Raw genomic sequence first — 26420 nt, forward strand, 5'->3', positions numbered from 1 at the left:
TATTCTCTTCTAAGTACTTTTAAATATAAAAAAATTTTTTTTATATAAGATTAGATGAAGTTATTAAAATATATTTATAATAATTATTTTATATATATTTACTATAGTATAATAATATTTTTAATTTTATATAAATCTTATTTAGTAAAAAATAATGAAAATAAAATAAAAATAATTCTATATTAGATTACTTAATATATAGTATAAGATTATTCTTATTAATATTTTATTTTAAAGATATAGTTAATATAAGACTATAAAATTATATATTTAGAATATTTAAGAAATTAGAATTAATTATCTATACTTTAAAGGATATAAATTATTTATTAAGTTATTAAGATACTAATTTTTAGAGGAAAGGATTATCAGAAAATTAAAATATTATAGTTAATAGATTAAATTAATTATTATAGGACTAATATATATTAGAATAAAAGATTATTTATAAAATCTTAAGATTAGGACAATAAAACTAGCAGAGCTATTATTATATTAACTATGTTAGTTAGAATAGAGCAAATAAAGCTATTACTATATTAACTATAATAGAAGAAAGCTATATAAGAATACTTATTTATTATATATTTAGTTTTCTTCTATTATCTTGAATTAATTATAATAATTTAAGTATATAATCTTCTATTAATTAGGATATTTAAAGCTTTATTTTTATTTCTTTTATTTACTAAGACTTTTTAATCTTAAAAGCCTATTAACTTTGCCCATTAATAGCTATCCTAGCTATACTCGACGGTAATCAAACCGAAGTTTCCGACATATGGATAAATCACATGCAGAGAAGATATGGGGCTAGATATGCCTTATAGGGATTACCTTATATTTTGATTTATGTTATAGATTATTAAAGGATCTATATAATATTAAGAAAAGTAAATAGTCTTTACTAGCTAATATTCTATATTATTAGAATCTTTTAAAAATCTAGATTATTAGATACTAGCACACAACAGAGATAGCTTATAAATATTTAAAATAAAAAAAAGTATAAGTAGAAGATTATATACTTAAGTTATCTTAGTTAATTTAAGATAATAGAAGAAAATTAAATATAAAATAAATAAGTATTCTTATATAATTTTTCTTTATTATAATTAATATAACAATAGCTCTACTTGCTCTATTTTAATAAATATAATTAATATAGTGATAGCTCTACTCGCTCTATCTTAATAGATATAATTAATATAATAATAGCTCTGCTCACTCTGTCCTAATAAATATAATTAACATAATGATGGCTCTGCTTACTCTATTACCCTAACCCTGAGGCTTCGCAGGTAATCCTTTGTTCCGATCTGCATTAGTCCTGTGGTGACTAACTCGATCCATTGGCTGTGACGTTCTGATTCTCTGACAAGAAGATATATAGAAATTTATTAGATATTTAAATTGCTCTAAGAAGATTTAGGAATAAAGATAGAAGTATAATTAAGAAAGATAGAAGGATTAAAGTTAATACTAAGAATAAGATTATTATTTTATAAAGTAAAAGTAGTAGCTAAAAGCTTTTTAGTTTTTTATTATTCTTTTATTTATTTTACTTTTGTCTTTTCTTCTACTTTTTCTAATTTTTCTAATTTTTCTAATTCTTTGATATCTTTAATATCTATTTAGATAAATTAATTAATATATTTTCTTAATAATTTCTTTTATTTTTATAAATAATTAAGTCTAGCTATAAGAGCTATAACTTTTTTATAAGCTTTTTCTTTATTAATTTTAATTTTATCTTAAGCCTTAATAAGATACTTTTAATTTAAATTTAATATAAGTATTTTAAAATAATAATAGTTATTTATATAAATATACTTATTATAATATTTAGAAAACTTTACTTTAATGTAAGTCTTTTTTAAATTACCATATCAATTATATAGAAAATAATAAGTGATACTAAATTACTTAATATATAAGAGAAGAGAGTTCTTTAAAATTATTTTTTTTAAAGATATAGTTAATATAAAATTATAAGATTATATATTTAAAATATTTAAAGAGTTAAGATTAATTATTTATACTTTAAGAAATATAAATTATTTATTAAACTATTAAGATACTAGTCTTTAAAGAAAAGAATTATTAGAGAATTAGAATATTATAATTAATAGATTAAGTTAGTTATAATAGAACTAATATATATTAAAATAAAAGATTATCTATAAAGCCTTAGAATTAGGGTATTAGAGAAATTAGAGTAATAGTTATAATTGCTATAATAATTATTATATAGAAATTATAGGATTCACTATAATAGCTATAATAAAGGAAAATTATATAAGGATATTTATTTATTTTATATTTAATTTTCTTCTATTGTTTTAAATTAACTATAATAATTTAAGTATATAATTTTTTATTAATTAGGATATTTATAGCCTTATTCTTATTTCTTTTGTCTACTAAGATCTTTTGACCTTAGAAGCCTATTAACTTTGCCTGTTAATAGCTATCCTAGCTATACTCAACGGTAATCTAACCGAAGTTTCCGACAATCTACTAGAATTACAATACTTAATATCAAAAAAATCCAGAAATAATTACTAAAGGAATATAAGAACTACATAGATATATTCTTAAAAGATCTACTAATATCAATAATTTATAAATTAGGACTTAAAGTTATTAGAACTAAAATTTAAAATATTATTATTATTTATTTTTAAGACTTCTCTTTTGACTAAGAGTCTTGAATTATAAAAATTTTAATTAGATTACTATCAAGTATAGCTAGAATAGCTATTAATAAGCAAAGTTAATAGGTTTCTAAGATCAAAAGATTTTATTAAATAAAAGAAATAAGAATAAAATTTTTAAATATTCTAATTAATAGAAGATTATATACTCAAGTTATTATAATTAATGTAAGATAATAACAAAAATTAAATATAAAATAAATAAGCGTCCTTATATAACTTTCCTCTATTATAGCTAATATAATTATTGCTTTATTTACTCTATTCTTATAAGTATAATTAACATAGCCATAACTCTATTAACTCTATTACTCTAATCCTAGCAGTTATAGATAATCTTTTATTCTATCATGCATTAGTTTCTCTTATTCATTGGCTGTAACATTTTGATTCTCTGACAACTATATGTACTTCCTTACTTCCCAATAAGCCCTAGCCCTAATCCTCGTTGCCACCTGGTTCATGCCAAGTAGCCTGAGTATCAGGAAGCAGGTTCAGCCTGTCACAAGGATAATATTAATAAAAATATATTTAGTTAGAATAATAATAAGTTTAAACTTCATCTTAATAATGGAATTATCTATAATAAAACTTTTAAAGTATAAAATAATTTTATTAAATAACCGACCCCTACTAGTTATTCAGGGTCGCGCTATACGCACGACCTGTTTGGAGCGCTGGAACGATATAGAGTAGGTGCTATGCGGATGCTCACTATAGAAAACTTATGCGTTAGAAATAATTGCACACGGAAGGAAGACCCGATTAGAATCGCATTTCGTGTAAGTAGGTGGCCCAAAGTTTTCGTGATAGATGCCAAAAATACAATGAGGTTAATCCCGGACCGTCTGGAATCGACTCCTTTGGCACATGGAAGTAGAATGACAGGTAATAGGTCATCGAACTCAACCCGATGGCATCGTGAGTTGCTGGATAGAAATTACTTAATATGGTTGTATCAAGAGTAGTCACGTTCCTAGCATCAGTGTGATGCATAAGTGGGAATGTATTGAAATGGAATAGAAAAGAATCTGTATCAGTACCCCCACTGCATCATCCACGTTCGCATCCATTCCTCTCCCACCGCGTCCAGTTCGCCCAGCGTCCGGCTCTTATTCCGGGTTTTCTGGATATCTAGAGTCCCCTGTGCTCGCTGATCTTCTCCGCCTTTAGGGGCAGTGCCTATGCCCTTGAAAAAATCGAGTAACTTCACACCCGGCACCGGTTCCGCAGGGTTCATCTGCCCTTCTACTTCCTCAGCTGCTTGATTTAGCAAGTGAACCCACTCTTTCCAATCGACAATCTCCACTGGGTGACCGCTTTCTGCTAGTTGCTTTTTGACCACGAGCAGAAGGGACTCCCATATGGGTCGGTGTGCATTGATAGTATGAAAGACCTCCACTCCTCCACTAGTTGTCGGTGAGGGCGGCCTGGAGTCAACTGCCAACTCTAGAATAATGTCCGCAAGAAAGTCAACAGGTATCCAGCTAATCTCGTTCATCTGTCCCAGAGTTCGTGGAAGAACTCCCAGCGTTGCAGATGTGTCGATGATTGCCGGGAACCACTCCTTTCGGTTCCACCGTCCAACTCGCCCGCCTCCCTTGACAGGGCCAGCGATCTGCCCGACCCGACAGGTCACTGTGTGGGCGAGACCGGCTTTTGCGCCCCAGTCAAGGACCGCCTCTGATACTAGCTTGCCCTCACCGTAGCCCATGCCAGCGACAGAGAGATCGATAATAACCGTCTCAGGGACCAACATGGACTCTGCCCATGGCCAGTGAGCAGCTACTGACACAGACGAAACGAAAAATAGCGAGATATAGTGTTTGGATGCAGCTGCTAGGTTTAAGAGCTGGCGGACTCCTGCCACTTGTGGCTCAAAAGAGGAGAGGGGAAGGTTAAAATTGACAGGCCATTGGCTATCTACCACTCGTTAGGGACACCTATTTGCTAGAGGGATGTAGAGATGTTTGTATTTCTTACGAAGAATGTGGGTTGCATGCTTAATCAAGATCTCGTAATCGTGAAGCTGGATCCCAAGTCCCGGTTGGGATAGATCCGCTTTTAGAAAAATCACCTTCGATGCCCAGTTGGTAAGCAGCCCACGCCCTCGGCTGAGCTGAGTCTGGGTTTCCTGCGCATCGGTGGCCCGATTTAGGCACCAGATGCGTCCTACCTTGGGGTGCCGCATGAGTCCATCCAGCAGGTAAGAGCCTAGCGAGCCTGTACTGCCTGTTATGATCACGTTGATCTCATCCGGTGCAACTTCTTTTGACGTTGGAGTGACCGGAGGCCCATTTACCGTGTAACGGTCGACCATCGAACGCATCTCATCGACGACCGATCCTTGCTCCTGACACTCGTGTCTGACTAGGCCGTAGATGGCCTGACTCAGTTTGGAGATGGTGGAATTGCTATATAGTAGTTTGTGGTCAACAGTCACATGGTCATGTTCCCGCAGACTCGCCCGTAAGAATCGTACCAGAGTCAGAATTTGCAGGGAATCAAACCCGAGCGCGAACAGATCTGTGTCGTCTTCAAGACTGGCGAAACCGGCAACACTCGTCAACATGCTGCGGATACCTGCTGCCACACCCTCTACGGTTGTGGTATCCATACTGTCGATGTTAGAACCGAATCTGATATCAATAAGGTCATACAGGTTATCGATTTCCGCCTGATAAAGCTCTAGGGTTGGTTTTCGTCTCACTGTGCTTTTCGAAGCATATTGGAATGGCTTTTCCGGAGTGGCAATCAATAGGAGATCTCTGGACAACTTTGCATGGCCTGGGGCCAGAATGTTCACCTTCTCCACGGTGGGTTCGATGGCACGTAGGATTTCCTCTTTATCGGAGCTCTTTGAGTCTCCAGCAACAGTCAGTTCGAGCAGGGCACCGATCTGAAATCGACCCTGCCCGAATATTAAAGCAGACCGTATGAAAGGATGAGTGGTGAGTCCAGCCTCAATTGTCAGAGGGTTGAACTTTTCACCGTTTGAGAGAACAATGATATCGTCTCCTCTCCCTCGGTGAAGCCAATGGTCGGGCTTGTGAGGATGTTTCTCATACAGATCTTTGGTTGGCCATTCCTCAAGGTCGGGAAATGTCTCAAATACAGATTGGGTCATTCCGGCCGCTGTGTCGCGTACGATGACATGGTCGTAAAGCCCGTCTGGCCGCAGACGCATATCGAAGCCGTTGTCCGGATGGAAATGAAAGTACTGCCAATCTTCGACATCGGTGGCTAGAGTTGGGTACCAGCCTGCTTCGGTTGCTCCAATACAGTTATAAACCCGGGTCACGCTGTTGAGTAAATCTCCTGCATGCGGTGATAGAGGACCTCCGCCATAGGAAACGAATTGAATCTTGTTCATTTGATCAAGAACCGGGCTATTAGCAATTTCCTCAATCGTGCTGGGGAGGAGAACCATCGCTTCACAAGGGGTATTCTGAAGGATTTTCTCCACCATCCTCACATCTGGCAATCCTGGAGGAGGTAAGATAACGGTGTAGCCAAAGAATAGAGGAGCCCAGAGGGTGAGAAAGAGCCCACCAGCCTAATATTGCCTGTCAGTATTCTTTCCTTATCCAGACATAACCAGTTTGAACTCACATGGAAGATCGGAAACGTTACAAAGATCGTAAGATTACTCCATTCCACAGTCTGCGGGGCCTTTTCGTCAATAAGACGCATCAGGCTGTGAGCATCCATTGCAGCGCTATTCCCATTGGTTAGGATAATTGGCTTTGGGAGACTGGTAGAACCAGACGTATGCAGGACTACGATAGGATCCTGTCTTGCTTCGTCGAACGTCTTCGTGTACGCATAGTGCTTAACGGGTGGTCCTTCTAAAAACTCAATAGGATCCGGAACTGCAAATGTCTGCATTTCGTGATGCTCCAGGATTTGTTGAATATCTACGCCACGAGGGACGAGCCACTTGCTGCATTTCGCACCCCTTATAACATTCACATGGCCGTCCACACTGTTGCGTGGCGAGTTCAATAGTAGCTAAGCACGGACGCCATACAATCAACACATGAGAAATGGTATGTTACGGGGAGAACCCACTTTATGCCCTGTTTTGACTGCACTAACGAGAAGAATATGATATCGAATGTCGTCTTTTCCCATGTGATCAGTTGCCATATTTCGCAGCCAGAATACATATAATGCTCTTACTTGGTCCCATATAACCAATGGGTTCAAACGACTCACTCCTTCCTACCAGATCGTGCAGCCACCAAGAAGCCCGATCCACAGCCTCTGCAAATGCCTTACAAGAAATGCGGTCGAAGCCATGTGCAGCATCTGGCGTCCGAGGAATACAGTATAAAACTCTCTCTGGATCTGTGCGAGCGAACTCGTCGACCAGCGTGGCCAGCAGACGTCGCCCACAGTTCGGGGGTGGAGCGATTGAACCCATTTCTGGGGATGATTTGCTATCTTCACCAAGGGGCCAAGATAGCCAGATACTGAACAATTTCAAGACTTTAAAGTGGTCGCGGGGTTTCCAATTACGGGTTCCTAGCTAGCTACAGATTGCTGACTGTAGCTGACTGCATTAGGGTTGTCCTGTCAGATTGTCACTTCTGACACGACAAGTCTTCGATATGCGAGGTATGACTGGAGAGGAATTGCGGAATTCTAGGCTTGCGTTGGTTGTGCGGCGTCATTGCAGTTAAAAGCGTCTTTGCCCTGGTCGAAGCGGAAAACATACTAGTGACTGTGGCTTACTGTTGTTTACTATTTTGTGTTGTCTGTTTCTTTCCCGACATATGAAATAAATTGGACGACTTAGAGAAATAAATTGGACACCTTAGAGAAATGACGTGGACGCACCTTTATAATGTTGTTTGGCAACATGCCATGCCGTTTTTCTTCTTTGGCGTGCCATGGGTATGGACTGAATTGGGTTCAGCTGAGAAAGACGCTGACGAGACATCTTAGGCCCTCGGAAGCCTGGTGTTCTATCGCATAGCTTTGCATCCATTTCGGAACTATCCAGGGCCATTTCTATCAAAAATCTGCGGTCTGCCCACGCTATATCACGCCTGGAAGGGCGACTTGCACTACCATCTCTACCACTTGCATTGTAAATATGGTACAATTGCTTCTATTCCTCTGAGGATCCATACGTGACTGACAACCTGTGTAGGCAAGTATGTACGATACTCGCCAAATAAACTATCTATCAACGATGGCCAGGCTTTGAATGGTAGGCTCCCCCAATCAACAACACATCGGAATAGTGTGGACTGAGATAGCCGTATTTAGATATATACGGATTTAACAAGAACTGCGAAAAGCCGGAGAAATTCTACAGCGCTTTCCGGGTCAACAAACATGCGATTAACACATTTAACACAAGTTCCAAGGAAGATCACCGTCGCAAACGCCGGATTATGGCCAAAGGATTCTCAGATTGGGCTCTCGCAACTTATCACGATGCTATTTCCGAGCCTGTCACGGCACTTGCTACAAAACTGGGAGCATCTGGGCTATCTCCTGAGTGGCGGGCGTTTAACTGGGCCCACGAGGCTAATTGCCTGATGCTTGACATTATGGGCCGCCTCTGCTTTGGTGCTGCATTTGGTTTTATTGATGGAAAGGGTGACCAACTCCTCCCCGATTTTCACCGGCGCGCTTTGCGAATTTACATGGTATGTATGCACGTTGGGATACTTTTCCGTGGAGGACGTTTCTAATCACAGGACTTTAGACAGCCCATGAGCCTCTCCTAAAAGAGTTGTACGTGGACCGCATCCTTTTTCCACAATTGTTCACAGCGAACACGGTGCTTGCGGATTACGCGCGTTCATACACTATGCAGCGCGTGAATAAGTACAGGGCCGTCGAGGGGGTACAGGAAGTGGCCGCCCATCAGGACATCCTGTCCCATTTGTTAGACGCCCGCGATGAAGAGACAAATTCTGTGTATAGCGATAATGAGTTACTAGGAGAGGCCATCCTTCTTCTCATGGCAGGTTTGTTCATTTGTGGATCTAAAAAAAAACGAGGTGAGACTAAAACATGCCAGGCTCTGATACAACATCAACGACCTTGACTTCGACAATCTTTTATCTCGTCCATCACCAGAGCGTGCTGGGAAAACTCCGGGCTGAGCTGTACGACACCTTTAAATGTGCGAGTGATATAGATGTCCTCGCGGCCGAGAACTGCAAGTACCTTCGTGCATGCATCGACGAGGCGATGCGTCTTTGTCCGCCCTCTCCAACCAACATTCCTCGTCGGGTTGGACAGGGCAGCATGAAGATCTGCGAATCATTTTATCCCGAAGGTGTCTACGTTGGTGTGCCCAACTTCTCTCTCTTTCGTAACGAGGAATACTTTAAGCAGCCGCACGCGTATCTGCCCGAGCGCTGGATTGTCGACTCAAGCACTGGCGTCGACGAGGAGCAGGTTAACCTCTCGCGGTCCGTCTTTAAACCCTTCTCGCTAGGCCCGCGACATTGTATTGCACAGCGATTAGCCCTCAAGGAAGTAACCTACGTGATCGCGAAATTGGTGTATCTTTTAGACTTCCGGATAGTGGGCGATAGTGGTAAGCTGGCTAGAGACACCTTGCCCGGCGTTGGCTCGCATCTTGTCCTGGAACAGATCGATGTTTTCACCAGTTTGGAGAATGGTCCCATGATTGAATGGCGGCAGCGGCTGAAAGAATAGCCAACAGGTATGCTAGAATAATAGTTTGGTAGCCACACAGAAAGATAGATTGTTTCTGCATTGCAGTTATTCCGCCAATGGGCGCTCTGCCTTGAATAAGTTCTCCGTATGGCTAGCTGTGTCTCGTAGGACTCGGGAAATTCGGGCATTCATCTCATGGCCGGGGTATGGCTTGAAAATGTCACTGTCATAGCGTTGAATTACCTATTTCGTACAAGCTTATTGGCAAACCATACGGCCAGGAGTAGAAATCATCGATTCGAATGACAGTTGCCGGCACTGTGCTATTACTGGTGGAAAGCACTGCCATTCTATGGTATCTATTGCAGGCATCACTAGTCCGTATATCGCTGCATGATTTGATGATTTTGGGCACATCTCCGAGATGACAATGCATGAGCCATCCACCCCTGTCAAGCCTTGGGTGTGTCAGAGTCAGAGTCATGCAAAGAAGGCCACGGGGTTTACACGGAGCCCTAAATCCGTCACCATCGGCGTTCGGCCTTAAGCGGACTTAACTTGTGTATGCATCCATCTAGCTATATCGGGGATATCTTTATTTATTTATTATTTATTAAATCATATTTTACGTTTGTGTGCACCTTTTATAGTTATGACAGATGCCCGGTCTGATAGCTGTATGCAGAGTCCTTTGCTATAGTTCAAAGAAGGTAGACGAAGGGGAAAATAAAAATAAAAAACGAACATAATGGCCACTGAAGCGTACAACAACAATAAACTCGCTGGGAAGCATGTGCTGATCCTAGGCGCCACATCTGGTATCGGCTTTGCAGTTGCCAAAGCTTGTCTGGCGTCCAAAGCCTCACTTACCATTTCGTCATCATCCACTGAACGCATCCATTCGACGATGCAGAAGCTACACACCGGCTTTCCTGATGGTCAAATCAAAGGCTCTGCATGCAATCTAGCTGGCAAGGACGTGGAGCATGAAATCCAGCAGCTCTTCCAACAAGCTGAAGCGGAAAGCGGCAAGGTTGATCACATAGTCTACACCGCAGCGGACGCTTTAGCTATTACACCGGTTCAAGACATTACACGAGAGAAAATCATTGCCGCTGGCCAAATGCGTTTTGTGGCGCCAATCTTGGTTGCTAAGATTGGCTCGCAGTATCTATCTTCAGGCCCAGAGTCATCGATTATTTTTACATCGGGAACTGTATGGGAACATCCTTCACCAAACTGGACCCTGATTGCGGGATACATGGGGGGAGTGTGCAGTGTCACACGGAATCTTGCTCTAGATTTGAAGCCTATCCGTGTGAATGCTGTTAGCCCAGGACTGGTTAATACGGAATTATGGGATCCGCTTGTTCCAGACAGTGAGCAGAAAGCGGGCATGTTCCAATATCAAGCGCAGAAACATGCCACTGGACGAGTAGCAAAGCCAGAAGATGTAGCAGAAGCTTATCTGTATCTGATGAAAGATGTCAACATCACAGGTCGGATTATCAGCTCTGATTCCGGTGGGCTCCTGATGTAAAGCGAGAAATTTCAATTGTTAGCTACCACCTGAATGCCACCAAGATCATACATGCAGAGTATTTGATTTTCTCTTCTACTCCAACATCGTAGGATTCACCGTCGTATTAGGGTTAGAGATAACCTACAGCAGGTATTCACATATGAATCATTAATGATTGTATTCGACCTGGATTTTACTTGAAATTTTGGCACTATCTCAACAAACAGGGTGCGAAACGCCCTGCGAGAACTCATTATATTCATTATTTCACTAATATAGTAAACTGAGCATGTAAAGTGCTACCATGCAGGGGACAACGGTATGGCAGCCTAAAATAGTCGCTACGCGACCTGGCCAATCCGGGGATTCTCGCATATAGCCCGCATATAAGCCCGCATATAAGCCTGCATATAAGCCTGCATGTTACCACGCATATGAGCAAGCAACTAAGCCTGCATGGAATATTTGTATTTCCGTTCATTGCGGTTTCCGGTCTGTAAGGGTTGTGATATTAGTTTATAAATAAGTTACACAAATCTCCTTTTGAACAAAACTATTGTTTTGTTCTCAAGTCATGTTTTTTTTACCATGCCAATGGAGAACGCCACGTACAGCCCCTTGGATCTGAGGGACCGAAGGAGGTTGCAAAATCGACTCTCCCAGCGTAAGCGCCGTAAGTCCCGAGTATTCACCGTTGAGGCGCGTCCTTGATATTATTTGTCTCTGATATAGTATTGGCTGCAGGGGAAAGAATGCGACAGGAGCAAAGAAATGAATCGACGATAGCTAACACAAGTAAAGAGAGTTCCCTAGAGATATGGGGCAGTGGTGTCGGTGAAAAAGATCATGCGTTGTCCTTGGATCCAAGTGACTGCACCGGCAGGGACGTCTCTGCATTCTTGTGTGGATTTAGAGGCCTGAACAGCCCTATAGACACGAAAGGCAGGCAGGTTGCATCTGCTGCTGAAGACATGGCCCTGGGTAGATCCATCCTTCCACACGCACAAGGCGACTTTGAAATGTCGAACGACGGCGAACAGAATTTGAATTTTGACAGCAATGAGACATTGCTCGACATGGACCTCATTCAGTCGTCAGTTGCTACCAGGCCCCCAACGTTGCAGTTGACGCCATATTCAAACCCAAGCCTGAATGTCACGAATATACATCAAGAACGCCAAAAGGGAAATCCGCATTATCGTTCCACCCCACGCAGCATAACATCTGAGTATGTTGTGGGCGAGTTTACCAACAACAGGGAGCGCCACCATACCGAGAAACCACACGAAAAAATGCAGGATGCACTGCGGCCGAATGAATCGAGCAAAGAAAGACCCGATCTGATATCTTCACCCAAACGAAGAGGTATCCGTGCCACGACAAAGTGTAGCCGTTCGACCACGCTCTACCAAAAAGTGGAAGATCTCATAGACCAGCTTCTTTTGCTTTACGAGTTTGGAATGGATATAGGGTTAGTGTCCCCAGATGCCCAGATTAAACCACCACTGGAATTGGTACTAGCTGAATTTGAGAAACGACCATTGTCCTGTTGCTCGGACACTGAGGGTACTTATGTCTAGTGGCTACGATATGTGTTAAGTGCCCAGATGCGTGAGCTTTTATTCTGCTTAGTTTCTTCTTCTCGAATATTCTTTGTTACATATAAGTACTTAGGTAGATCTAGTATAGTATTGCCAAGCCTGGATTACCTACCTATGTGACTAAGTATTTAGATCTCCTCACTTAATGGAGTCAACAACAGTATTCTTCTAATAGAGTGCAAAAATCATAAGAGATGATAACGTAGGGCAAATCTGCCAGAAACTCTCTAGGTGATCTTTGTGATCTTGTAGTGATACATTTATTGATCTATACCATACAACTCCAAGACGGAATACGGCAACCCTAATTCGAAAGGCGAAAGGGTCTGATTGTGACTCAAGTATAAAACTTCGTTCACGTTAGCCTGTTCAACGGGCAGTCCATCCAGTTCGTAAAATCCAATCACATCAGCATCTAGCTGGGCCGCCGTGGGATTCCGAAAGCTGAGGGCAGACTTGGTCTCGTTAAGTCCAGCGGCAGGAAAAAGTCCAATACGAGACGCAAGAGCATCAACAGCCTCGCGAAGCTCATCTGCCGTGGCATAGTGGTTGTTAAACAGCCCGAGGGCCGTACCAGTGGGCCCATCAAACGCCTTGATCCCCAACAGGTACTCGAGGGCCTGGCCACGGTTCAGCAAGGTCGCAAGGAAGAGCTGGCCACCTCCACCAGCCACGAGTCCCAGTCCATTCTCAAAGCTGCCGGCGCTGGCGTTCGGGCCCGCAAAGCGCATGTCCATCTGGACAGAGAGCTCCTGGCCCGCGCCGAACGCGCGACCATTGATTTCCGCAATGAAGATGGTGGAGGTGATGCTGTTGAACAGATTGGCGACAGCGATGTAGTTCTCCGTGAGAGCTTCCTTGGCGGGTGTTTCCGGTTGCTGGATTGATGTTATATCAATGTGGCCAAGGAAGAAGTCCGGGTTGGCGCTGTCGAAGATAACCACCTTGGGGGGCGGCGTGGTGCGATTTGCGGGCTGGAGAGACACGAGAAAGTCTAGTAGATCGGACGTGAGATACTGATCAACTAGGTTTATTGGGGGATGGTTGAAAGTGACTCGCGTGACGTTTGCGTTCTGCTGAAACTCGAGCGTGCCATACCGAGCCGGTGCAGGCGCCGCAGGGAGGACTGCAGCCGCCACGACGGAGAGACCCAGAACAAGAAGAGTGTTCATCGTGGTTAGTTTGGCAATTGAAAGTAGGCACCGTATAATGTGTGGCTGATGTTTTATAAAACCAGGTGTTTTTGGTTGGGTTAGGGCTGGGCCCCATCTGACTGCTGACTGCTGACCGTCTGACCGTCTGACACTTCAGAGAAGGCTCGTTCGGATTCACTGATTCTGACTCTGACAAAACTTTCAGTGAACGGGTGTACAAGACTTTTTTGTTAAATTTGCCTGGGCGCTAAATCTTTCTACACCCGTTCAGCTGCAACCCGACTCTGACAATAAATTAATTCAGACACTAGCCACTATGTACACATGCAGAGTCAGAGTAAAGGAGTTTGCGGGCTTGTCCTGCTTAATTCCGGCCCTCGGTTTCGCTCCAATGATGTTGTTTATTGCATGGACCACGATAGGTAAGAGAAGGTCACATAGTATTTTGTTTTTCTTTCTGATCGGTCCATGCCTTTGTATCTAGTTATGGAGCAGGGTTTGGGGCGAAATATGTAAGCTTCAAAAGGGGCTATTTGTATGCCATAAAACCCTGCTAGGTACCTGCGCGGCCTGTATACTCGATTGGAGATAAAAACAAGCCGGAGTGGCTTTCAGTACACCTCCGTAATCGATTAGTGAATCAATCTCAATACAAATCAAGATGCGTTTCCCAATCCTACTCGCAATAGGCCTCGTTGTGCCCTCGATCAGCGCGCATTTTGATAGGCGTGCGACCACATCTGCGTGTTCTCAGCTAGCTATTGAATTTCCCGGTCAGGTCTATAATCCTGGAACCTCCGAGTATGTGACCGAGACTGAAGGTACGTGTATGCAATGCTGTCTGCCTGTTGATGGCCTTGCTGACCATCCGCCTCTGACCAGCCTTCTTTTCCACAACTGACTGGCTTTCCCCGTACTGCGTGTTTGCCCCGGTCAACTCGACCACTCTGACCAGCGGCGTGCAGCTACTCGTGCATACCAATACCTCCTTTGCTGTGCGCAGCGGCGGCCATCAGCCAATTCCTGGCTTTGCATCTACTGATTATGGAGTTATGATCGCCACCACGCATTTCACCGAGAAGACTCTCGTCCCCACTCCCAACGAGTTTGGAGAGACTTATATCCGAGCAGGGGCGGCCTTTCGCTGGCAGGAGGTGTACGACTTTCTTAATCCGTATGGCCTGGTTGCCATAGGAGGACGCGTAGCTCCGGTTGGAAGCTCCCTAATCCTTGGTGGCGGCTTGAGCTATCACTCCTATCTTCACGGCTGGGCTGCCAACAACGTGGTCAATTTCGAGTTGGTCACTGCCAACGGTACCATTCTACAGGTCAACAATGCCACCCATCCAAACCTTTTTTGGGCCCTCAAAGGTGGATCCAACAACTTCGGCATCGTCACGCGCTACGACTTGCGCACGTATCCCACCGGCCCAGTCTATGGCGGCAGTGTTACCTGGGCGTCCAACGCAACCCAGCAGTATCTCGATGCCTTCACGGCGTACATTTCCCCCGGCGGAGGCATCGAGGATCCCAAGGCTAACATGATGCCGTCCTTCAGCTTCGAGCCGTTGTCAGGGGTTGTAGCCTTAGGTAACATCTATTTCTACAACGCCAACGTCTCCAACCCCGAGGCCTTTGAGAATTTCACTACCATCCCTACGATGGCTAGCGAGGTGGGTGTGATGAACTTCAGCACCCTCACGAATCAAACGGCCTACTTTTCCGAGCTGGTCAATCGGTGATTTCTCGTCCTCCCCTATTCGAGGTACATTCAGTTACTGACTAGATGAAAGATGGGGCTGGTATGATACAGCTGTCCTCTTTGGTAACGAAAGCACCCAGCTCATCCACCACACCGTCGTAAGTAATGCCAAATCTATACTGGGCCAGGTTAATTGTACCGTGGGCTTCGCAGCAGAACCTATCCCCGTCTCGATGCAGCAAGCCGCCATCGATAACGGTGGAGATGCGATGGATTTGGATCCCTCGAGGGGAGGATTTCTAGGTAAGAAACCTGCTGCTGTCGTGTTGTTTTGTGATAAATCTACTAACCACACCTGTCTAGTGGCCGAGGTGTACGTCACCTGGAGCGATGCAGCTGACGACGAAGTCGTCAAAGAGTATCTCACGTCAACCATCGCCGATATCGACCGCCAGTCCAAGGAGAAGGGTTTATACTATCCATTCACTTGGCTAAATGATGCGGGGTTCGACAACAGTCCCATCAGCACCTATGGGTACGGGGAATCGCTCAGAAAGATGAAGGCTGTCAGTCACACGTACGATCCTGCCGGGGTCTTCCAGAAGCTAGTCCCGGGCTTCAAGTTGGGCTTTGACTGGGCTGGGTGAGTGCGCACTCTTCCAAGTTTCCTGTCTGTGCATATATCTCTGCTACAGTACAAGTGAAGGAGGATCGACGCGAAATTTAGAAAGGAGACCTGTTTCTTCAACGTGATGCTTCTGTATTACCGTGTAGAATATATTTGAATATATTGTTCTTATTGCAATTCTGGTGATTAACATCTGTAAATGGTAGCGGTCTTATCATAAACCATGAAAAACGAGCCTATAGCCCATTCTAACTTTTCATCGTGTGAAGAACCTCATAGAGATTGTCGTTTACGATGAGCACTGCCATAGACTCTGACTACAACTACCAGGAAGAGATTACCATTCCCTTAATAATGTAGAAGATGCCAACTATACATATTCTGCGATATTATACCTAGGTAATTTCCTAATATTCTCTACATGTGCACAACGTGTGTTAAAAACATATCATCTAACAGTCCATATAATAACATTCCTGATCTAAATACGGGAAAAAGCTGGCTCTCAATACTTCATTTAACTGTCGAAAGGTTCACACTACCTGATTCTTCAGATGAAGAACGCACATAGTGTTTCAACCACTACTGAGTATACGGCTACTCTACATCCAACTCGAGGTCTTCAACAAACGGCTGGTACCCATTAAACCACCCCTCGTGGTCAAACTCCTTCTTAAGTCGCCGAAGTTTCTCCAGCCTCCAGGGTTCGTACCCGTATAGTGCCTCCGGGGGATCTTTGGAACCGTGTCCATAGTTGACATACTGTTGAAGGCGTCCATAGCCGGACGTTGCGATAAAGGCGTCCTGTTGCTTGGAAAGCCACTCATCAAAAAACGCCTCATCGCTGGAGCTTTTGTACGCGGCTTCTATCATTCTTATTGAATAAAATACGTCAGCCTATCAATCAACTTGTCTGTTTGGCTAAATTGCGCGACTCACAAGAAATGGTCTGATCCATGCCGCCACGGATACGCAGTTGCATCGTTGTCGATCTCGCGGACACGTTGTTGAGGGAAAGACTCAAACATGACACTTAGCATGGCTTTGCCCTCGTACTTTTGGTTCAAGTCTTGCCACTCGTCGAAGAAGGCGCATACTGGTTTTTTATAAATATATTAATGTTTTAACTACTCTTATAGACATTCTAATTTCAATTTCAGAATAATAGATAAAGTATTTAGAAATTATCCTGATATTACCTTTAATCTAATATAAAATTTATATAAGTTATTATAATATATTATCTAGTAAACTTTATAATATAAATTTCCTCTAATAAATAAATAATGATAATAAGAATAATTCCTTATATATCTATTTTATTTATTACAAAAGTGTATTTCTCTTTTATATAAAATATACTTATATGTTACGAAACCAACCTGCATGATACTAGGCAGAAACTAGTACTATCAAGGGAAGGTGCTTAGCTAAAGCAGCTAACACCACGACCAGTCATTTATACGCACCAACACGCAAGGCAGTCACTAAACATATGGGCTTATAGCTAATATAAGGAAATAAACACGTGACCAGTATATACCATAGTATATACCATAGGGTGTAGGAGAAGTATATATAGTGCTAAACAAGACTATTAAATATATAATTAGGTATACACTCTAAGGTATAGAGCGAGTATAGAGTGTACTAACTATATAAATATGCTTATTCTTGTACTTAGTTCCTATTTAGTATAGCTCTTTAATCTAAGTTATTTAGTTATATACTAAAAAGGTCAGCAAGGTAAATCTATTTAAGATATTATAATACTTTAAAATACTTCTTCTATCTTAGTTATAATTAACTAATCTTTATTACTAATAAGTTTAAACTATATCCAATCTTATTAACAAGTTACCCTTATAAATCTTTATATAATTCATTTATTATATTATATCTCAACACAATCAGTGATAACTAGGGTAGATCTAGGCACGTGATAAAAGAGCTATTATCTTAATTTTAAAGAACAATATAAAATAAATACTATTACAAAAGATAAGGAAGTTTAGGTAAGAGAAAAAGAATACCTGCAGACTAATCTAAGATAATAGAGAATATAAGTACTTTAAATATCAGATTAATAGTAGCTCTTATTAATAAAAAAATACTTCAAAAATATATCAAGAAATTAAAAGTAATTATAGCAGTTGTGACGGCCTAGTACGATTTGGCTTGGCGGCACGCGGTTACTGCGGAAGTACCCGCAGGCCGCCTCCCGTGGACGAATCACATGCAGGGAAGATATGGGGCTAGATATGCCTTGTGGGGATTACCCCGTGTTTTGATTCATGCTGCAGATTGCCGGAGGATCTATGTGATATCAAGAAGGGTAAATGGCCTTTGCCAGCCAGTATTCTACATTATTGGAACCTTCCAGAAATCTAGATTACTAGGCACCAGCACACAACGGAGATAGCCCACAGGTATCCGGAATGGAAGGAAGTATAAGTAGGAGGAAGGGGGCCGGTAGTTGTTCTTTCCTCTTCTTCTTCTTCTCTCCAGTTTAGTCTCTTCGTGTTTAGCGACCAAATAGATTTGGCATTGCATCGTCACAGCAGTAAAATAATCTAAGATATTAAAACTATAAGTCTTTAATGAGAAATGAATAGAACTGAAGAACTTCTTTATATAAATAGATATATATATTATAATTAATAATATAATATTAGAAACAGAAGAATCTAAGATAATCTTTATAATAACTTACTTAACAGAAGAAACTTTTTAATAGATTAAACTAGTACTTCATAAATACTATAATAAGAAAAAGAAGAACTAGAATATTAATACTATAAAAGTACTAGACTTTTATAAATAATTTAAAAAAAAGTTTAAGCTAGTATTTAGAAATATAAATAAGATATAAAATACTAAAAGATAACTATAATAATTATACTAAATAAAATCAGTATAATAATTAGTAGTATAATTTAAATAAATTATAATAATATTAGACTATAATAATAAAGTTCTTATTATAGTATTTAAGAATATATTAAAAGAAAAAGTATAAATAAAACTTATTAAAATAGATTAACTAGATAATATTAATAAATTTATTAAATAAACTATTAAAATTAATAATAAATTCTATAAGATAAGATAAAAGAGAAAAGAAATATAAGAATAATAAAGATATAGAATAAAATCTACCTCTAGATATTAAAATTAAATAAATAAAGGATCTAAATATCAAGATCCTTATAAATTATAATTAATAGAACTTAACACAATAATTAATAAGAAATTAAAAAGATAATTTAATAAAAGTAAGATAGAATACTTTAATTATAGAAAGAAAAAATATTATAAATAAGAATATAGAAGTTAACTAAAATAATAATTTAAAGTAATTAAAGAATAATAATTTAAAGCAACTAAAAAAAGATAATTTAAGATTATAAAATATAACAAGGGATATAATAATAAAGTTATAACTAATAAAAAATATAATATCTATAAATATAGTAATATCTATAATAGCTTCTTAGAGATAAAAGAAGCTAGATAACTATATAGAGAAATAATATATTCTAAATATGCATATAATCTAGAAAAAGACTAAGATATTTAAAAAGATAAGAATAAAATTTAAAATATTTAATAGAATAAGATACTAGAGTTATATAAAAAAATTAATATTAAAGATAAATAAGAAAATAGTATCCTAGAATATACAAATAATTATTAATATTAATATAGCAAAGTAGATTACTCTAAATATTAAAAATTATTATAGATAACTTACTATAATAATAACTATCTAATATACTGAGATACTAAGATTAACACTATATAATTTTCTAAGGAAAAAGAGAAAACTAAGTCTCTAGAAAGCTATCACTAGATAAAAAAAGAAAATAAATAAAAAGAATTATTAATTATAAAAAAATTAAAAGATAAGATAAAAAAGATATACTTTAGTTTTTAATAGTTGGTAGAAACTAAAAATTAAGAAGATTAAAAATCTATATTAAGCTTAAGTTAGACTTAATAGAAATTAATTAAAGAAAAAAAAATCTTTAAAGAATAAGATATATTAAACAAGAAGTACTAAAGAAAGTAAAAAGAAATTAAAAAAAAATTAATAAATAGAATAATAAAATAGAATCCTATAAATATATTATATTTAAGAAAAAAAACTTGTGTGACGGCCTAGTACGATTTGGCTTGGCGGCACGCGGTTACTGCGGAAGTACCCGCAGGCCGCCTCCCGTGGACGAATCACATGCAGGGAAGATGTGGGGCTAGATATGCCTTATAGGGATTACCCCATATTTTAATTCATGCTGTAGATTACTAGAGGATCTATATAATATTAAGAAAGGTAAATGGCCTTTGCCAGTTAGTATTCTACATTGTTAGAACCTTTCAGAAATCTAGATTACTGTCGGAAACTTCGGTTTGATTACCGTCGAGTATAGCTAGGATAGCTATTAACAGGCGAAGTTAATAGGCTTCTAAGGTCAAAAGGTCTTGATAGATGAAAGAAGTAAGAATAAGGCTATGAATATCTTGATTAATAGAAAATTATATACTTAAGTTATTATAATTAATTTAAGACAATAAAAGAAAACTAAATATATAATAAATAAGCATCTTTATATAGTTTTTCTCTATTATAGTTAATATAGCAATAGCTCTGTTTGCTCTGTTCTAATTAATATAATTAATATAGTAATAGCTCTACTAGCTTTATTGCCCTAATTCTAAGGCTTTGTAGATAATTCTTTATTTTAATATATATTAATCCTATAGTGACTAACTTAATCTATTAACTATGATATTTTTATTCTTTAATAATCCCCTCCTTTAAAGACTAGCATCTTAATAGCTTAATAAATAGTTTATATCTTTTAAAGTATAAATAATTAATCCTAATTTTTTAAATATTTTAAATATATAATCTTGTGACTTTATGTTAATTATATTTTTAAAGTAAAATATTAATAAGAATAATCTTATACTGCATATTAAATAATCTAGTATAGAGTTATCTTTATCTTATTTTTATTATTCTTTACTAAATAAGATTTACATAAAATTAGAAATATTATTATATTATAATAAGTATATATGAAATAATTATTATAAGTGCATTTTAATAACTTTATCCAATCTTATATAAAAAAAACTTTTTTATATCTAAGAGTATTTAGAAAAGGATAGGGATAGAGTGAATATTAAAATTAAGATTCTCTTAATAAAATGCACCTATCTTAATAAATAATAGAAGTTGTTATAAAAGTGTGCTGGTCAATTTATCTAATTAGATATAAAAAATATTAAAAAGTTAGAAAGATTAGAAAAAGTAAAAGAAGAGATAAAAGTAAAATAAATAAAAGAATAATAAAAGATTAAAGAGCTTCTAATTATTATTTTTATTTTATAAAATAATAATCTTATTCTTAATACTAACTTTAATCCTTCTATTTTTCTTAACTATACTTCTATTTCTATTCTTAAATCTTCTTAGAGTAATTTAAGTATCTAATAAATTGTGACGGCCTAGTACGATTTGGCTTGGCGGCACACGGTTACTGCGGAAGTACCCGCGGGCCGCCTTCCGTGGACGAATCACATGCAGGGAAGATGTGGGGCTAGATATACCTTATAGGGATTACCCTGTGTTTTGATTTATGCTGTAGATTGCTAGAGGATCTATGTGATATTAAGAAGGGTAAATAGCCTTTATCAGCCAGTATTCTATATTGTTAGAATTTTCTAGAAATCTAGATTATTAGGCACCGGCACATAATAGAGATAGTCTATAGGTATCTGGAATAGAAGAAAGTATAAGTAGGAGGAAGAGGGCTAGTAGTTGTTCTTTCCTTTTCTTCTCTCTAGTTTAGTCTCTTTGTGTTTAGTGATTAAATAGATTTAATATTACATTATTATATTAGACTAAACTTTTATTTACTTATTAATACTAATTCTTACAAATCTATAAGCAGATTAATATCCCAATTTTAAATAACTTAATATGCTTAATTTAGGATCATTTTTTTTTTTATTTTATTATTCTTGAATTAAGATCTAGATTTTAGACTTAAAAACTAAGATAATTTAATCACTTAAGTTAGCATTAAAGAAGCTAGATAAACATTATCTGTTATATTTTTTTTTAAAAATAAAAGATAATGAAGAATAAAAATCTTAAAATATTAAATATAAGATATTTAAGAAGTATATAAATAAGAATCTAGCTATGCTATTCAGTTAATTAATATAAGAATAGTATAAGAATCTATACTGAATTAATATATTAAAGAAGTAATAAAATATCTATAAAGAGATTATTATAAATTAGTATAAAATAATAAAAGAATTAGCAGAAGAATGAGATCTTTTATAATATTAATTTATTAAATTAAGTCTTAAAGAATCTTTTTCTATTATTAGAGATAGCAGTAAAAAGATTATTAAATTTTCTAATAGATTAGCTCTAATTAATAAAAAAGATTCTTTCTTTAAATTCTAGCTTATTAGAGTTAAAAATAAATTAAAGATTAATGTTAATTATTATCTAGACTTTTTAATTTGTATAGTATATATATAATATATATATTATAGAGAAGTAGTAAATTATATTTTTTCTTAATTCTAAGATAATATTATTAAATTATATAAAGATATTAAAGATATTTTTAAATATCTTAAAACTATCTATTATGATATAAACTAAGTTATTAATATAAAGGTTATATTTTATTATCTAGTTATAAAATCAAGTAATTGATTTTAAATCTTCCTATTAATATTTATGTATTATATCTAAGAATCAGAGACTTTATATATATAATAGAAGGATAAGTTATATAATAAGCTAAGCTCTAAGTTAATAAAATTAATAATTAAAGAGGTAAATAATAATAATATCTCTTATTTTAAATTTATAATTTAGTATACTTAGATAGCTAATTATTTAGAATAGATTTAGGAAATTGAGAAGTATATTTATTTATATAATAATAAAAAAAGTTAAACTATAAGAATATTATATAACTAATCTAGTACTAATACTAGTAGTAGCTCTAATAATAATAGTAAAAGAGTATAATATAACCACTTAAGTAAGGAAAAACATACTAAACTTTTTAAAGAAAAAAAATACTATTATTATAAGATCTAAGAATATTAAGCTAGTGATTGCCCTTTTAAAAATAGTTAATCTAGGAATAATGTTACTAGATAACTTAAAATGATAAATAAGAACAAGCAGGCTGCTATCTAGGAAGAAAATTCTAATTTAGAAAATAATAATGTCTAGGAAAAGTCTCCATCCTAGATAAAGTTTATATTAATTTATATAAATTAAATATTAAATAGTTAATAGAATTAAATAAAGAAAATTTTACTATATTTATATAACTTGTCTAAAAAATATATTTAATATTTATTAAAATATTAATTGATACTAGAGTAAATAGATTAGCATTTATTAATACTTACTTGGCTATATTACTAGTAAGATTTTTTAATCTTAAGATAATATCCTTAAAAGAGCTAGTAAGAATAAAAGAATATAATAAAAAAAAATAGAATAGAATCTCTCATATATTTAAGTTAATATTAATTATTAATAGAAAATACTATATTAAAATACCATTTTTAATCCTTGATATTAGAATATATGATGTAATATTAGGTAGAATATAGCTCACCAAGTATAATATTTTAGTAGATTGCTAGAACTAATAATTAATTTAATTTAAAGATATCTCTCTAAAAAATTAGGCTATAAAGATTAATTATTATATAATTCCTAGAGCTATTTTATAATAGTTAAGAGATATTAATTTATAGTATTAGAAAGATATAATATACTATAATTATCTTATAGAAATAAAGGACTAGATAATAGAAAAACTTGATCTAAGCTATTTCTAGGCCTAAGGTCTAGAAGTAAAGAATCTTGTTAATTAATTAAAAGCCTTGAAATTTAATTCTCTATATATAAAAAAATTAGTCAATCAATTAAAAGAGAAAGAAGTCTGATTAGATATCCTTCTATCTCTACTTAAAAAGGCCACTCTAATTATATAAAGCTATATATATGTCGGAAACTTCGGTTTGGTTACCGTCGAGTATAGCTAGGATAGCTATTAATAAACAAAGTTAATAGGCTTCTAAGATTGAAAGGTCTCGGTAGACGAAAGAAATAAGAATAAGGCTATAAATATCCTAATTAATAGAAGATTATATACTTAAGTTATTATAGTTAATTCAAGATAATAGAAGAAAACTAAATATATAATAAATAAGTATTCTTATATAACTTTTTTCCATCATATTTTTTATAAAAATCCTCTAATTTCTCTAATACATAGATCATAGCTATTATAAAAATTTTCTGATTTCTCTAATGCCCTAACCCTAAGGCTTTATAAGTAATTCTTTATTCTAATATGCATTAATCCTATAATAATTAATCTAATCTATTAACTATAATATTCTAATTCTCTGATAATCTCTTTCTCTAAAGGCTAGCATCTTAACAGCTTAATAAATAACTTATATCTCTTAAAGTATAGATAACTAATTCTAACTTCCTAAATATTTTAAATATGCGATCTTATGGTTTCATACTAACTATATCTTTAAAAAAAATAATCTTAAGAAACTCTCTTCTCTTATATATTAAATAATTTAGTATTACTTATTATTTTTTATATAATTAGTATAATAATCTAGAAAAGTCTTATATTAAAGCAGAGTTTTTTAAATATTATAATAAGTATATTTGTATAAATAACTGTTATTGCATTAATATATCTATATCTAAGATAGTGTGGAAGTATTTTTCTAAGACTTAAGAGTATCTTTAAAAAAAAGAAGAATAAGCTTTGACTAAGATTCTTCACTTATAGAAATAGTAAAAATTATTAAAAAAATAGACTAGAGAATTTCTTTAAAAGAATATAAAAGATATTAAAGAGTTAAAAAGATTAGAAAAAGCAGAAAAAAAGATAAAAATAAAATAAGTAAAAGAATAATAAAAGATTAAAAAGCTTCTAATTATTATTTTTACTTTATAAAATAATAATCTTATTCTTAATACTAATTTTAATCCTTCTATCTTTCTTAATTATACTTCTATCTCTATTCCTAAATCTTCTTAGGGTAATTTAAGTATCTAATAGATTCCTATATATTTTTTTTAGATTTATATTCTTTCTATCTTATAAAATAATAGATATATCTTTTTTTAACTTATACTGCAATATTCTTTTAATTTTATATTCCTTATCATCTACTGCTTCATTTTTATTTATTAGATTAGTAATTAATTCTAATAATAAGATATAAAATATTCAAGATATTTATATTTTTATTAATAGCTAGAATTTATAATTATTATTTATAAATTTTTCTTTAATAATAAATAGTCTAAATTTTATTATATTAAATTTATTATTTAGTCTTATACTTTTAATATTAAAACTTTTTAATTCTAATATTTATTATAGAAGATAAACTCTCTCCTTCTTTTTAAATGTTAGCATATCCTTGTGCTTCTTATTATAATATCTCTTTATTCTTATTTCTGCCTATTTAATGTCTTTTAATAAATTACTATATATTAATTATATATATATTACTTAGATATTTACTTTATTAGATACTCTTTTTTATTTAATATTTTCCTAACTTATCTTTAGAATTCTTTCTAAATTAACAAAATATAATACTTATCCTATTAATATATTTATAATATTATTTATTATAAATTAAATAATTAATAATAACTTTATCTAATTATCTTAATTTTAATCTAAGTAATATTTTAGATATTATTTAACTACTTAAATTATCTTTTTAATCTAGCCATTAGTCTATTAATAATATATAATTAATAGATTGTATTCTATTTTATAATTTTTTATAATTATCTACTAAAACTTAAATATAAATAACTTGTCTCTATTAAATATAATTTTACTTAATAATCTAAATATTATAAACACTTCTTATAATATCAGTATTATATATTATTATATTATTAAATTCTTTAATGTTGGCTTTAGAATAATATATTTTATAAATTTATCTACAATAATAATAGCTTTAATATATATGATTCCTAAAATAAGATCTTTTAACTCTAGTAAGTCTTATATAAAATCTATTATAATCTTCTACTATACTTTTATTGATTTTTTTAGAATCTATATTCTTTTATAGGGTCAATGATTAATTAATTTATTATAATTGCAACTATTATATTTCTTAATATAGTCTTTAACTAACTTTCTTATTCTTAGGAAATAATATATTTGCTATATCTTTTTTACTATTTAATTAATTCTATAATATCTTTTAATTAGTAAGTCATGATTTATTTGAATAACTTCTATAATTATTAAAAATAATATTAATATTAATCCTTTTTAAATAGTTAATCTATTTTTAATTACTGCTTTATTATTATATAGTGCTGT

The 26420-nt window shown here is 35.2% G+C and overlaps 6 protein-coding genes across 6 annotated transcripts, besides 16 other annotated features; 4 read left to right on the forward strand and 2 right to left on the reverse strand.

Annotated features, from left to right (window-relative positions):
• Positions 1 to 783: part of a repeat region (Identified by RepeatMasker using a combination of RepBase library and repeat library created with RepeatScout) that runs on past the window's edge.
• Positions 783 to 1019: a repeat region (Identified by RepeatMasker using a combination of RepBase library and repeat library created with RepeatScout).
• Positions 1012 to 1189: a repeat region (Identified by RepeatMasker using a combination of RepBase library and repeat library created with RepeatScout).
• A 4-nt stretch (positions 1190 to 1193) lies between these two features.
• Positions 1194 to 1380: a repeat region (Identified by RepeatMasker using a combination of RepBase library and repeat library created with RepeatScout).
• Positions 1288 to 2515: a repeat region (Identified by RepeatMasker using a combination of RepBase library and repeat library created with RepeatScout).
• Positions 2515 to 2612: a repeat region (Identified by RepeatMasker using a combination of RepBase library and repeat library created with RepeatScout).
• Positions 2607 to 3118: a repeat region (Identified by RepeatMasker using a combination of RepBase library and repeat library created with RepeatScout).
• Positions 3119 to 3753: 635 nt separating this feature from the next.
• UA08_05968 (hypothetical protein) lies at positions 3754 to 6605 on the reverse strand (the record flags this gene model as incomplete). The annotated part of the gene is made up of 3 exons (XM_020268297.1): positions 3754 to 4640; positions 4701 to 6273; positions 6330 to 6605. 3 exons carry the CDS (start codon positions 6603 to 6605, stop codon positions 3754 to 3756), a joined length of 2736 nt encoding a protein of 911 aa, XP_020119177.1.
• A 981-nt stretch (positions 6606 to 7586) lies between these two features.
• Positions 7587 to 9404, forward strand: UA08_05969 (hypothetical protein; the record flags this gene model as incomplete). The annotated part of the gene is made up of 6 exons (XM_020268298.1): positions 7587 to 7616; positions 7668 to 7812; positions 7876 to 7935; positions 7995 to 8380; positions 8440 to 8704; positions 8758 to 9404. 6 exons carry the CDS (start codon positions 7587 to 7589, stop codon positions 9402 to 9404), a joined length of 1533 nt encoding a protein of 510 aa, XP_020119178.1.
• A 709-nt stretch (positions 9405 to 10113) lies between these two features.
• On the forward strand, positions 10114 to 10905 carry UA08_05970 (hypothetical protein; the record flags this gene model as incomplete). The annotated part of the gene is made up of 1 exon (XM_020268299.1): positions 10114 to 10905. One exon carries the CDS (start codon positions 10114 to 10116, stop codon positions 10903 to 10905), a length of 792 nt encoding a protein of 263 aa, XP_020119179.1.
• Positions 10906 to 11475: 570 nt separating this feature from the next.
• Positions 11476 to 12467, forward strand: UA08_05971 (hypothetical protein; the record flags this gene model as incomplete). The annotated part of the gene is made up of 2 exons (XM_020268300.1): positions 11476 to 11560; positions 11689 to 12467. 2 exons carry the CDS (start codon positions 11476 to 11478, stop codon positions 12465 to 12467), a joined length of 864 nt encoding a protein of 287 aa, XP_020119172.1.
• Positions 12468 to 12748: 281 nt separating this feature from the next.
• UA08_05972 (hypothetical protein) lies at positions 12749 to 13660 on the reverse strand (the record flags this gene model as incomplete). The annotated part of the gene is made up of 1 exon (XM_020268301.1): positions 12749 to 13660. The coding sequence occupies one exon, from the start codon at positions 13658 to 13660 to the stop codon at positions 12749 to 12751; it is 912 nt and encodes a 303-aa protein (XP_020119173.1).
• Positions 13661 to 14303: 643 nt separating this feature from the next.
• UA08_05973 (hypothetical protein) lies at positions 14304 to 15991 on the forward strand (the record flags this gene model as incomplete). Its single annotated transcript, XM_020268302.1, has 5 exons — positions 14304 to 14463; positions 14525 to 15380; positions 15436 to 15502; positions 15533 to 15647; positions 15708 to 15991. 5 exons carry the CDS (start codon positions 14304 to 14306, stop codon positions 15989 to 15991), a joined length of 1482 nt encoding a protein of 493 aa, XP_020119175.1.
• A 1068-nt stretch (positions 15992 to 17059) lies between these two features.
• Positions 17060 to 17342: a repeat region (Identified by RepeatMasker using a combination of RepBase library and repeat library created with RepeatScout).
• Positions 17340 to 18121: a repeat region (Identified by RepeatMasker using a combination of RepBase library and repeat library created with RepeatScout).
• A 5-nt stretch (positions 18122 to 18126) lies between these two features.
• Positions 18127 to 18531: a repeat region (Identified by RepeatMasker using a combination of RepBase library and repeat library created with RepeatScout).
• Positions 18464 to 18543: a repeat region (Identified by RepeatMasker using a combination of RepBase library and repeat library created with RepeatScout).
• Positions 18537 to 20123: a repeat region (Identified by RepeatMasker using a combination of RepBase library and repeat library created with RepeatScout).
• Positions 20092 to 20367: a repeat region (Identified by RepeatMasker using a combination of RepBase library and repeat library created with RepeatScout).
• Positions 20367 to 21478: a repeat region (Identified by RepeatMasker using a combination of RepBase library and repeat library created with RepeatScout).
• Positions 21478 to 24036: a repeat region (Identified by RepeatMasker using a combination of RepBase library and repeat library created with RepeatScout).
• Positions 24033 to 26420: part of a repeat region (Identified by RepeatMasker using a combination of RepBase library and repeat library created with RepeatScout) that runs on past the window's edge.

The sequence above is a fragment of the Talaromyces atroroseus genome (genome assembly GCF_001907595.1).
Source record: "Talaromyces atroroseus strain IBT 11181 chromosome Unknown scaffold_7, whole genome shotgun sequence".
Taxonomy (NCBI): domain Eukaryota; kingdom Fungi; phylum Ascomycota; class Eurotiomycetes; order Eurotiales; family Trichocomaceae; genus Talaromyces; species Talaromyces atroroseus.